A 13,208-nucleotide genomic window follows, 5' to 3' on the forward strand; every position below is an offset into this window, starting at 1 on the left:
CGGAGAGCAAACAAGCTGGTTGGCCTAACACGTTTGCTTCTATGTGGGAAGTTTCTAAGATTAATGTACTATATAAATAAATTAAGGACTCTGGTCAAAGTAATTCAGTTTTGCTGTTCATAGCAAGGATATAGCAAAACTGCCGTGTGAACACAGTCAAAAACAGGGGCGGGGGGGAGGGGAATCCACATATTTAAAAAACCAAAACCATACATTAAAGCTCAAGCACTAGATCCTCTCTTAGAATGTATTTATTTTTAAGCTAGACACAAGTTTGACCAAATGCTTTTCCAGTGCTAGGCAGGCAGTTTTAGAAGCAACGAAGAACGAAACTCATTAAAAGCAGCCACATTTATTTTAAAAACTAGTCTGAGGCAAGTAGAGAGGTAACAGCCCTCCACACTGGGGCAAGATCGAAGGATATCCCCGTACATAAACATGGTGCCGAGTCAAAGGATGAAGACATCAAATCTTCGTTTACGTCATACCATATGTCAAAAAGGATTGAAGGACGTATCTAAGAAGGCAGGACAATTTTTATCTAATACAATTAAAACGTGAAAGACTACTTTAGTGATGTGGGCGCACAACTACTCACCATACCAAAACACACTGCGACACCCTAAATCTCAGGCCTTCAGTGTTAGGACATGTTGGTATTATCTAATTCATAAGGAAATAGGAATTTATTTATTTTTTTTTTTTTTACAATGAAGATTGCCAAATCAAGAATCCACTCACTAGCCAGTGGGCAACTGAGGAAGTTATCTGGAAAATTTTAAGGGTTTTTTTTTTTTTCAAAGCTGGAATGCCAGGCCCCAAAGCACCACAAACAAGGCCGCCCGGGACATCTCTCTCTGCTCACTGAGTGGCATTGAAAGAGCTGCATTATTTTTATCCTGAGATTAAAAAACTGACAAGACCAGAAACTTTGAGTCAGGGTAACGTCAGTTACTTTAATACTGATGTGGGTAATGCTGGTCAATACCTTGGGAAGGGGCGGGGGCGGTTACAGAAACCTTTATTACTAGGCAGAGTCCATCTGCATGCATGTAGGTAGATAGATGCCTTTAAGACATGTTCATATTTGTTTTATACTGATAGTCGAGAAACTGCAGTAGCTAACCTTCTGTTGCTTAAAGTGTTTCCCAGAGAAGGATGGTTAAGGGAGTGCTCAAAATTCTCTTTAAATCTTTTTGGTTACATCATGCAGAAAGACTTGATTTGGTGCTTACATGTCTTTTTACCCTTACCTAAGAGTATTTATTAATCACACTTCTTAAAAAGGGAGAACAGATTGGAGGCTGTTTCCACAGCAATCCTACATAGCTAGAATTTAGTAACACTGCTTTGTTTCCATTGTATTTTAAGGTAATCCAGTCAGTGATACTAATTTTCCACTCACCAAAGTGATATGCCTTCTTTTAAAAATAAATTGGCATCAAAAAGTGAGTTGTTTGAAAGAAAAGTTTTAAGTAATACTTCCAAATATAAAACTAGAAATGGGATGTGGACATGGCGAAAATCCATCAAGATCATTCCAGTGTCTGAAGTTTAGAAAACCCTGTTTGGAAGTCCAGTTACTAGTTACGTGAACTAAACCCCGTTCTTTCATAAACTCAACCATTAGTAAGTTTGTGACCTGGAGAACTCTTTCCTAACAATGTCAAGGGATGTAAATACTAATAACCATGTTTTTGGCATAACTGTATCTTAAATCATTCGTTTTACAGCTGAACAAACTGCAGGCCAAGGAGGAGAAGCCAGCCAGCTGAGACCCCAGAGAAATCCGCATCTCTGGAATCCTCAGACAGGGTACCGTCCTGCCCTCACATATAGGATATGAAAAAGGAGCTTTGGTCTCTCTAATTGATGTATAGAGCTTAGGTGACATAATAAGGGTAATTCCAAGATAAATTACACTTTACTTAAAATAGATTTTCAATGACATCAAACTGTAAGCACTTGATTCAGGAAGGGCTGAAGAGCGGTCTGACTTATTTCTACCTCCACTGCTCCTCGAAGATGGGCTCCTCTCCATTTCGGGTGGGGGGTGGGGGGCGGGGGGATGAGGATAGATCCTTCCAAGGAAGCCACCTACTGGGCATATAAAAAGGACAGGAGAGCCGTTTTTTCTAGCTCCCTGTAGGGATATTTTGAAATTTTGTTATTTTATCCGTTCTCTTTTTTGGTTTGCATTCAAGCAACAGAAGGAGGTACCAGTTTGTTTGAAGTTATGACCAAAGGCTCCAGCTGACCCACCGTTCTGACTGGCCTTCCTGGTCCACTCTCCCACCGTCCTCAGGGATATTTCGAACATCCCTCCCCCTTTCCCATCTCAGGCCTTCAATGGGGAAAGTGGAAGCTGTTAAGAGAGAATAATCTCATTTTCCCCAATACCAAATCTAGCGAGCTATCTGCATTCACACCTGTTCACTTCCAGAACCTAAGCACCATCCAGTTACAAAGATTTGTATCTTGTCTTGATCCCTGTTTTATTCCCGAGGACCTAAAACAGTGCCTTGTAAGTAATAGGTGTACAATAAATATTTTAATAAATGAGTTAAAACACCATCTTCCTTCTTGACACGTGAACTGGAACTGTCCCTGTGCCTATTTGAGATGAACCCCTCTTAAGTGTGCGTTCTCACTCATTCCCACTTGCCTGCCTATTCAGATTTCACTCCTGCCACAAGCCACTTCTCCTGACAGCATGTATCTGTCCCCTTCTAATGGAATTTTCCAGTCTGCATATGATCATGCTATATTGTCTCCTTGAGTTAAAATCCTCCCTTGCTCACCCACACCTCAGCTCCATCCATGCTCCACTTTACATCAAAACTTGAGTTGTCTGCAACTGCTGGTTCTACTTCTGTCCCCTTCTGCTCACAACCCACTCCAAGCAGTTCTTCATCCCCAAACTCAGAGCTTGTTAACTCGGAAAAACCCTCAACCGAGTGGCTAATTCGGTCCTCATCTTATTTGTGCAGCACTTGAATGACCATTCCCTTCTTGAAACACGTCACTTTTGTTCTGGTGTGCCACATTTTTCTGCTTTATCTGAGAGATCTGGAAGTCTCCTTTGCTGGCTCCCCCTTCCAAATGCTGGGTGTGCCCCAGGACCCACCCCACCCTCTTCTGGATCCACACGGTTGCACCTCAAACCGTGGGTCCCAGAGCCAGCAGCATCAGCCTCGCTGAAGAGCTTGTTAGAAACGTAGCACCTCAGGCCCCACACCAGACCTACTGAAACTGAATTTGCATTTTAACAGAAACAGGTGACTCTCGGGCACATTAAAATTTGAGAGGCACTTATCTGTTTACAAGTGATTTGTCACATGCCTCTAAGCTCTTATTGGCTAATTCCCAAATGGCCCCTCCCTCAATTCCATGCTGGATCCCAAAAGTTTAGCTCCCGGCCCCTCCCTCAATTCCATGCTGGATCCCATGAGAAATCAGGCATCTCAAACCCAAACGCAAACAGAAATCTTGATTTGTCCCCTCAAGCCAAAAAACCTAAGAGTCACCCTGGTCATCTCTTTGCTTTCTGATTGCTGGGCCAAAATCCTTCCGCTGGCAGGATCTTGAAGACATAAGAGTCCTACCACTTGCCACCAGTTCCACGGCTACCGCCCTGGTCTAAGCTACCAATATTTCTGGTGCAAAGACTTCTAAGAGGGTCTCCGGATACTCCCTATTTTCACCAAGCCTCCCTATGACACACTTTGCATGCAGCATGATCAGAGTGATCTTCAAAGAATTCTTCAATAGAAACCCTTCCCAAATTTTCTACCGTGGCTCTCGAGAGTCGTTTTCTAGTCCCTCCCACACTGTGTCAAGTGCTCTCATCAAACCAGCAGGCTTGTTTGACTCCTCCTTTCCTTTAAATCTTTGCCTTGCTCACCTGCTTCTTTCCCTCTGGTCTCAGCTCAAAGATCACTTCCTTTAAGACTTTCTTTAATCACCATAATTAAGACTCACCTCCCATCCCATCCATCTTGTTACTCTGCTTTGCTCCCCTCTAACAGTTACCTAGCATTACACACATTTGACTCCCCATCAAAACGTCTGGTGCATGAGCAAGGACTTTGTCTTCTGGAACCACCACTGATTAGAACAGCGCCCAGCACACAAGGAGCACTCAAGTGTTGGGTCTTCAAGTGTTGGCAGACCACTGGGGGCAAGGGACAACCTCCTGTGCATGTATTGGAACTTCTATGTGCTAGACAGTCGTATAAATCTGGATGTAGAGAAGTCACCCACAGGTTTCAGGAGGCTCAAATTTTCATAATACGGCAGTTCTAAAAAACTTTTCTGTAGATTAGAATCACCTGGGGATTTAAAAAAAAATTCTAATGTTTCAGCCACATTCCAAATGAATTAGATCGCGATTGCTGGGTGTGGGACACAGGTATCTGCATTTCTTGAAGCTTTTGAGGTAATTCTAATAGGAGACAAGTTTAGGAACCACTGGTTTATAGCATGAGTTGATAACCATGGTATGAGACAGTATATGAAATCTAGAATCTTAAAAAAGAAATCCTAGTCAAAATGTTATGCAAACTTAAGACTTCTATTTCCTGTGTGGTATAGAAAACAAACAAAAAATTCATAAAAATAAAACTGTCTCAAACATTAGGTCATAAAGAGAGCACATCTTCCAGGATTTTCCATATCTGTTTTCCTATCAAGCCTAATACAAATTTGGGTACTTCTATTATGAAGTTGTTTTTCTTCCTCATATACTGAGGGAAAGTTAATGTATGAAAAAGTGTTGACTTCTACATAGTCACAGCTGAAAGCTTCTGGAGACTGTGCACATACAGATATTTTTAATGGTGTCAGGTAAATAGCTCTATCCTGGTAATGAGGATGTAATCACTAAGACAAAATGCGGTATTCTCAAAAGAATTTTTTTACAACTCAACTATGTTACAATAAAATAAATTCATCATCATGCTGCCTGATATTTCTCGCTCAAGAAGCAACATAACCAACTGCTTCCAGTCATCAAGCAAAACATCCTTAGGACAGAAGTTAATCAAATATTGTGCATTTACCTGTCTCAAAGATCACCTTTAAACTGTCTTCACATCTCAGAATGAAGGACAAAATTTTAAAAAGAGAAAAATAAGTCATTTGATTATTAAAATCCTCACTATAGTGCAAATACTGTGGATCTCAAAAGAACCTTAGAGATATTTAAGCCAACCTCATATTACAGATGAATAACCTGACACCCAGAGGAGGTGAAGTAACATGCCTAAAAGTCACACAGGAGAGCTAGAAGAGGAAAAAAAAAAAGTTTTTTTTTTTTTTTCCAAACAAGCAGACAGAATTTTTCACATGTTAATCAAAAAGAATCAAGATCATCAGATTAGGGAGAAATGAGGAATAAAAAGTATGTTACACATAGATTTAAAGGACTAGTTAATCTGATGCCTCCTCCCCCAAACCAAAAAATTCTCCGAATAGATGTTCATATATCCATCAATATGCTTATCCTTAAAATATCAGAATCTTGGAAAATTCAATTTACAAATACATTATTAATTGCATTGTTATAACGAAATTAGTTCATTAAACGTGAAAACATCAAACAGCACCAATACCAGAAAGTTAAAGTGAATACACTACTACTTAAAATAATATATAATCACTGATTGGGACAGAAATCAACTATAGCCACTAGAAAACTATTTAAACTCCTGTTTGACATAAAGGCAGTATTTAAAGACTAACGTATGCCCTTTTCCCCACTGACAGGCCTGTGGCTAGGCATCATAGCAGCGGGTTACGTGGAAAATGTTATTAAATAAGATGCATTTTTTAAATTGCTCAACCTTGAACCATGATACTACATAACCCCATATTTTCCAATATAAGCCAATGACACCATTTTTGGTATCCTAACTATGCTTACCTGTCCCAATTAAAACAAAACAAAACACAACTCCCTTATTAAGCACTAGATTAAATGTATCTATGATTCAGCAGCAAGGCATTTACAAATGGGCTACTGACAGTGTATCAAAATGCTACTAAGGAAAATACAGCAGCAAATACTCTAGTAAGAGCACATTATTCCACATGGAATCCCAAATTATTCTTATCTCTAGCTCCTTAAACTCTTGGAAGACTAGAGATGAACAAGTGTATGTATAAATGGGGCTAGGGAGAAAGAAGCTCTAAATGTAGTGCTCATATTGTAAATTACCCAAGATAATCTGAATGCTTACAGAGAACTCCAACTGTACCTAAATTTTTTAAAGCCCAGAGAACTAAAATGCTAGCAAAATTTTGGTGTTTACCCAAAAAACAGCATTGTAGTTTTAAATGAAAATGAAATAGGCATGGTTTGTGAAGTTTTTATAATATTCACACCACCCTCTCCCTATTCCCTGCTCCTTTCATCAGGTGATCTAAAGACTACCTGGTTTAAAATATTTGGTAATTCAGTGCAGAAAATTAAGGTCACAGACAAAGTACAACAACTTTTAATACACCATTAATACTAATGATTAAAAATTATTGCATAGTCTTATGCATTTACCCTAAAACATTTTCCGAAAGTAAATTCTGAAAGAATTATATAAAAGACAAATAACCTTTTAAAATGTGGATGGCATTTACTACCTCGATCTTCTATCCTTTTTTGCCTTGTCAGTACTTTTGTCCATTGTTTTCTCATTATCTCCCCTGCACTTTGGGCAATACCACTTCCCCTTTGGTTTATAGGTAAGCGAAACACACGAAAAGTGAAACCATTCAATTGGACACTGTTCATTGTCACATCCGATCATTTCCCCATAAGACACTTGGTTACATAAACAGTATGTAGGTTCATTGGGATCAATTGCAAACTCAACAGGTGATGCTTCCCTTTCCTGCTTGGCCTTGGAGCGTTTCTTTTTCTTGGCTGACTTGGATTTCTTTTCTTTAGGTGGCTGATCATCACAGTCTTCAATCCCATTCGTCATGTGACATAAATCACGGCTTTCACTGGTTCGCTGTCTGCGGGGTCTTCTTGAAGATCTTTCCGGCTGGCTGGAATCCATCTTTGCCTTATCTGAGGCCCGTTCACCTTCAGCAGGATCTTGAAAACACTGTGAATGCAACTCCATTTGCCTTGCCCGATTTTCCACCAATTCGAGCATCTGTGTGACAATCTGAATTTTTTCATCTCCCAATTCTTGACTATTGATTAATGCTCTCTGGAGATGTTGCTGTAGGCGTTTTTTCTGGTTTGAATCATCTTCTTTCTTATATTTTTCATAGACATCATCAATTTCCTTTAATGTTTCTAAAAACGTAAGAGAAAAATCAGAACATTTGTGCATTAGCACATATAATATTTTTTAAGTTATCTTTCACAGAACTAGTAAAGTTGAATGAACTCAAATCATAAATCACAGTCCTCTTGGTATGTATACTTTGAAAGACATTATTTCCCATAGAAAGACCGTATGTTATCCAATATGAAAGTATATTTAGAAATAAACTAATAAGAATACAAAGTTTTACAATTATTTATTTATTTATTTATTTATTTTTACAAAGCTTTCTAATACTCAGTCTATATTAAAAAGGATAAGAGGAGTGCGTGGCTGGCTCAGTTGGTAGAGCATATGACTCTTGATCTCAGGGTCATGAATTCAAGCCTACATTGGGTGTTGAGCTTACTTAAAAAACAAAAACAAAAACAAAAAAAACACTGGGGTGTCTGGGTGGCTCAGTCGGTTGAGCATCTGCCTTCGGCTTTGGTCATGATCCCATCGGGCTCCTTCCTAGGGGTTGTGGGGGGAGAGCCTGCTTCTCCATCTCTCTCTGCCTGCAGTTCCCCCTGCTTGTGCTCTCTCTCTCTCTCTGTCAAGTAAATAAATAGAATCTTAAAAAAAAAAATTTTTTTAAAGGATAAGAGATATGTGTACTAATTAATACTCGAAGTATTTTACATGGGCAAGAACATTGTATGCCACTTTATAGTCTACCTAGTGAAGTCACTTATACGTCATCTGAACCTCAAAACACTGTAATAAAATTTACATGCCAGACTTCAACTGTAAAACTTAGAGAGGTTCTATAACTAAGCTACAGATGACTATCCATCTGTGTTTACAGGATTTACAGTTCAATCAATGACTTGCTACATGACTCCAGAGAGACATTCACCTTGACGTTCATATCATATTCCTGGGCACTCTTAAACAAAGCAGACACAAGTAACTCTTCCCACCATATTAGTTTTAATAGCTCATTTATTTTATCATATGGGAGATTCTGAAAACCAAACTATTTCCAGGGTAGGTTTAGGTTCAGATTCTGGCATCAACTGACTAAGCTACTAATAAAATTACAGTAAAGTCAGCACTGGGGCACTCTGCTTTTGTAGATAACTCAGCAGTTGGTTTTAAGCTTTTTAAACTGCTGATGTGGGTATTGTATAGCGTGTGGGACACATTTAAATCAATTAAAAATGTCTGAGTCACTAGATGGTATACAAAAATCTGAAAATATAGTTCCAGATGTCACAAAAAATTTACGTAAGATTAGTTTTTTATTCAAATCTGTTCTATTTCTTGTCCTTATGAGATAAAGCTATCTAAAAGAGAATTGTCTTACTAAAGGTGGAGAAACAAAAATTGCCTCTAATTTACCACACCACATGGCATATCATTTATTATATTCTAATAGTACTACCAGCACGTGGCATACCTTCTAATACTGTTTTACCTTCTAATATTATTACTCTAATGATAACAACAGAAATGTTAGACGAGTAAAATGTGTACACTACGGCTGTCTGCAAGAAAGGTTAACACAAAGCAGGTCTTCAACACGACTCTTAGGCATTAACTCCTCCCTAGAAATTGAACGTACTCACACTTGATGGACAACTGCTTAACCTGGGATACATGACAAACTGCCACCACACATTTGAGGGTACTCATACCTGCACAGCATATTTTAAAACAAAGTTCATATCTAGCCCATTTGCCCAGCTAGGTATGTAAGTGGTTTTCTTAAGAACATAATTTTTCTCCAGGAAAAATAATTATGTATTTTCCCCTCAGACACAAAACTTGAGGATTAAAAAATAAAGGTAAATCTTATTTTAAATATTCTGTACCTAACTATCAGGAGTTAGACACTAATTATATTCTATCATACAGGCACACTGATAACTGTATATGAGAAGAATTCTTATTTCTAAGACTCCTTAACTACATAGTGAAAGAAGGGAAACTAACACTTACTAAGCCCCTTTTATGCGATAAAGATTTTCTCATTTAATCTCCAAGGCAACCCCATGAGAAAGCTATCACTTCTATACATGAAGAAAATGAAGTTCAAGAGGTAACAACCCCAGACTTTGAACTCTGCCAGACAGGTATGTCTGGCTCCACCGTTTAGCACTTTCTACTAAGCTGCATGGAAGGCACTTGAAATTATTAATTTTTAGTTCAATGGTTATTTACCCAAGCAATTATGAACAAGAATATTGGAACAAAAACTGAGGCTCTCTAATAACCATATCCCATAATAAATACTTCTCTCAATTGTGAAACTGTTGTCTTCATTTCTCTATTTTTAAAAGTTTTTGATTCTTCAGTAATTTCTCAAAGCGTCTCAAATAGGTAGGAGAGAAACTTTTTTGATTTCCTGTATAATTTATATCACTAAATACTGCAGGAAGTATTAAATCCAAAAACAGAAGATACTTAAGAACTAGCAAAGAAATAAAAAGCATATGAAATGTGAACCAAGAACACACGAATATATAAAGCTAAATTGTGGAAGCGGAGCTTAGTAAGCATGGGCACAGACTGAAAACTAGATCCTTCTTCTATATTAATCTTGAAATAACCAACCTTAATGGAGCTGAAAATGTTTATAATCTCTCAATCTTTTAAAGCCTAATACTGTTTCTCATGTTACTTAAGACAATTCTAGATGATCAAGATGGCAGATTTCCCTGTAACCGATTTCCCCTCCCAAATTCAGATGAAAATAGCTTAACTCTTTTAAAGGCAAATATGTGTCTTTAAGGAAATGTAAAACCATGCAAGTTTTACAAACCTCAGAGTTACTATTTGAAAAACTAAAAGTGTTCAATATACAGCACATATGTATCATTTTTAGGCTACAATTCATGTATGTGCTCCATGTCTGTAGAAAATATCTTTGGAGAGTTTTTACTAAGTAAGTTTTTATAAAAAGTTAATAGTTAAAAAAAAAAAAAAAAAAAGGATGTGCACATGAAGTAGCCAGCCTACTTCCCCACCTAGTTAATTGAACAAGTCACTTAAACTCCTTGTAAACTTTAACTGGTCTGTAAAATATACTTTTACTTCACAGGATTATTTTGAGATAATGTTCTGGACCTGGCACAGTGATGACACACAGTAAGTAAACACTATTTGATTCTCTTTCCCCCAAAAGAGATCAGTCTTATCAACAACCCTATCATATGGGTTCGGAAGGCAGAAATAAATTACAGATTCGAAAACACAGAAACAATTAAATATTCTAACATGCCACAGGCCAGAAAATGTCACCCCAGAAGTGGGTTCCTTTGAGACTAAATCATAAGATTAGTGACGGGTCTAGAAAAACAGAGAACGGGGTCCAAAAAGTTATTTGTTTAAAGTCCGTACGACTGTTTCCACATTATGTCCAAGGTCTATTCCTTGATCAGGCTTATTAAACGCAAAACGGTTCCCCATTTAAATTTCTCCCCTAGTAGTACACGAAAGGTCCACCAACAGTCGGTGATAAATGATACCCTCTGTAGGAAAAGGCTGATTCCCGTCTTAGTCTTCTTGGGTCTGACCACAAAGGGTGGTTTTTGCCTCATCACTCAAACTTGGCGAAGGAGGGACCCACGGGTTAAGGGACGCCAGGCGGTTGCCCAGTCAACCACCCACTTCCACCTGGGGCCCGGAAGTGACGCAGGCCCGGAACCTACGCGGTGCTAGGGTCAGCGATGGTCCTAGTAGCCGAGCGTCTCTTCGTCCTGATTGAGTGATGGAGAAAGGGTCGAAAAACCACGATAAACATGTCCCAAACCTCAACACTGACTCTGCTAGGAAAGAACTAACGTTCGGCAAGGTTCCGACACCTTCCCACCAGCCAGCTCCGCCCAAACCTTCCGGCCACCAGCCATTTTCGAGGCGGGCGGGAGCGCGCCCGTCCACGCCCCGCCCATGTTCTACGTCACTCCCTCAGGCCCCGCCCCAGGGACCGCAGGCCCTCCCCGCCACACACACGCCCCTCTTCCTTTCCCCGCGGGGACCCCTCCCCTTTTAACCATTTGGCTGATGGCGCTCGGGAAAGGCTGCGGCCCGGAACTTTCCCTGGGGCGGGAGAAGGGAACGTACTCCGTTCCGGAGCCGGGAGCCGGAGAGCCGAGGGAGGGACCTCCCCGAGTCCGCCTTCGCGGCCCTCTCCTGCCCCCTCCCCCCCGCACGTTCCAATGCATCTGCTCTCGGGGTGGGGGCCGGAGGGGGGGTGGGGAAAGCCAAGGCCCGGAGAGCAGCGGGAGCCCGGCTGCGGCCGGCCGCTCACTCCCTACAGCCCTCCGCCCGCTGCACGCGCCCTCGCCGGGGCAGAAGGGTCTGCGGCACGGGGCAGGCAAGCGCCGGAACAAATGCTGCTTAAAATGGCTGATTCCTCTCCACACCAGCTGCAGCCGCTGGGTCTGCAGCGGGGCTGACGAGCGGCCCCCACCCCCACCCGTGATACCCCACAGAAGTCCTCGCCGACCGCAGCGGGGGGAAGGGAGGGCCGCGAACCCGGTCTCCAGTCGCTCTCCTCCGTCCCACACACCAGACCCTGCCTGTGCACTCGGGGAGACTGTCACAGGAGAAATGGAAAGCGGCACTTCCCCGGGCAGGCTCCGAGCGACAGTGCCCGGACGCCAGCGAATCCGACTGAGCGGAGGACCCGCACAGGCGGCCCCGCGGCCCCCTACCTTGATATTTGTTGTCCAGCTCTCGAAGCACAGACACGTTCCTCTGCATGTCGTGGGGCAGCGACTCCACACACTCGAGGTAGTCCTGCACGTAGCAGGTGAGGAGCCGGCTCCGCTCCCCGGTCAGGAGCGCGGCCGACGAGTATAGTTGCTGCTGCTGCTGCCCTAACATCCTGCCGCCGCTGCTGCTCCTCGCCGCCGCCGCCGCCGCCGCCTCCGCATCCAGCAGCCACACATGCAACAGCCACGGCGGCCGCGGCTCCTCTGCTGGGCAGCCCGGCGCCGCGGGGACACCGGCAGCCGCTCAAGAGGGCACAGCCGAGTCCCCCGATCTCCACTCCCCCCAAAAGAAGCCCGCACTCCCCGCCCCCGCGGTAACAAGCCCAGGGGCGGGGCGAGATCAGGGCTCCCTCCTTTTTCCCCTCCCTCCCCAGGACTAGAGCAGCGGGGATCCCCCGGCGGAGCTGGCGCCGGGGTCCCGGGCGTTGACACTTCCCGTCCCCCTCGGAGTCCCCCGATGCTACCAATGCCGTCTCGTAGCACGGACCCCCATGACAAGCCCCTCGCTGCCCCCTTTCCTCCCAATCACCCTCCGTGCCTGTCGGAGAGTCTCTCACTGGACTGCCCCCGCCCCTCCGGCTGCGGCCGCCTCTGCGCCTGCGCAGGACTTACTCCTAATAAGGACGGGGGCCCGCCCCTACCGCCCTACCGAAGGGTTCGCATTCTCCCGCCTTCCCACCGCCGCTCGGGCGATTGGTCTGTCAACTCTCGGCCCGGGGGGAGGGTGCGGAGGACGGCCAAACGGCAAGCTGCGCCCCGCCCCCTCTTAAAGGGGAAGGACTGTCAAGCCCGCCTCTGCTCAATGTCTGAATGGGACTTGAGAGAGAAGGTGGCCGGCTCCTTCCTTCCGCCTTTCCCACAGGGAGGGGGAATCTCGGTCCAACTCCCTCGGCCCGGTGTTACCGACATTTTCCCCATCAGGTGGCTCTGGCGCGGCAACTCGCGGGGCTTTAAAAGAGCAGCAGGCGGCCGGCCGCTTTTCGCTACAACCTGGAGTAAGGCCGGCGGGAACTACGCGACCCAGCGTGCAGCGGACGCGGATCCCGGCATGCTCGGCGGCTGTGTTCCCGCCGGGCCGCCCGCTCGTCCGGCCGCCGCCTCGGCACAGTCCGCGGGCCCCGGCCCTGCTGCGGCGGCTTTCGGGCTCACGGAGCGCCGGGAGGGGTGGGGGTGG

General features: G+C 43.5%; 1 protein-coding gene across 3 annotated transcripts in view; it reads right to left on the reverse strand.

Moving 5' to 3' along the window:
* ING2 (inhibitor of growth family member 2) overlaps window positions 1–12,492 on the reverse strand; it is a 28,169-nt gene extending 15,677 nt beyond the window's left edge. For 2 of the 3 annotated variants that reach the window (XR_010409735.1, XR_010409736.1), the window contains exons 1-2: window positions 11,975–12,492; window positions 6,609–7,303 (exon numbers count right to left, since the gene is read on the reverse strand). Coding sequence is in view for 1 of the 3 variants with exons in the window: in XM_045879619.2 (XP_045735575.1) it covers window positions 6,633–7,303; window positions 11,975–12,146 (843 nt within the window). In the remaining 2 variants the exon portion in view is untranslated. Of the gene's footprint in view, window positions 1–336; window positions 7,304–11,974 lie in introns of those variants that run through there. The other variant, XM_045879619.2, reaches the window with a different exon arrangement.
* Between the last annotated feature and the right edge of the window lie 716 nt (window positions 12,493–13,208).

This window comes from Mirounga angustirostris, unplaced genomic scaffold (genome assembly GCF_029215605.1).
Source record: "Mirounga angustirostris isolate CCGP_5_RB_7025 unplaced genomic scaffold, mMirAng1.0.hap1 SCAF_2, whole genome shotgun sequence".
Lineage (NCBI taxonomy): Eukaryota > Metazoa > Chordata > Mammalia > Carnivora > Phocidae > Mirounga > Mirounga angustirostris.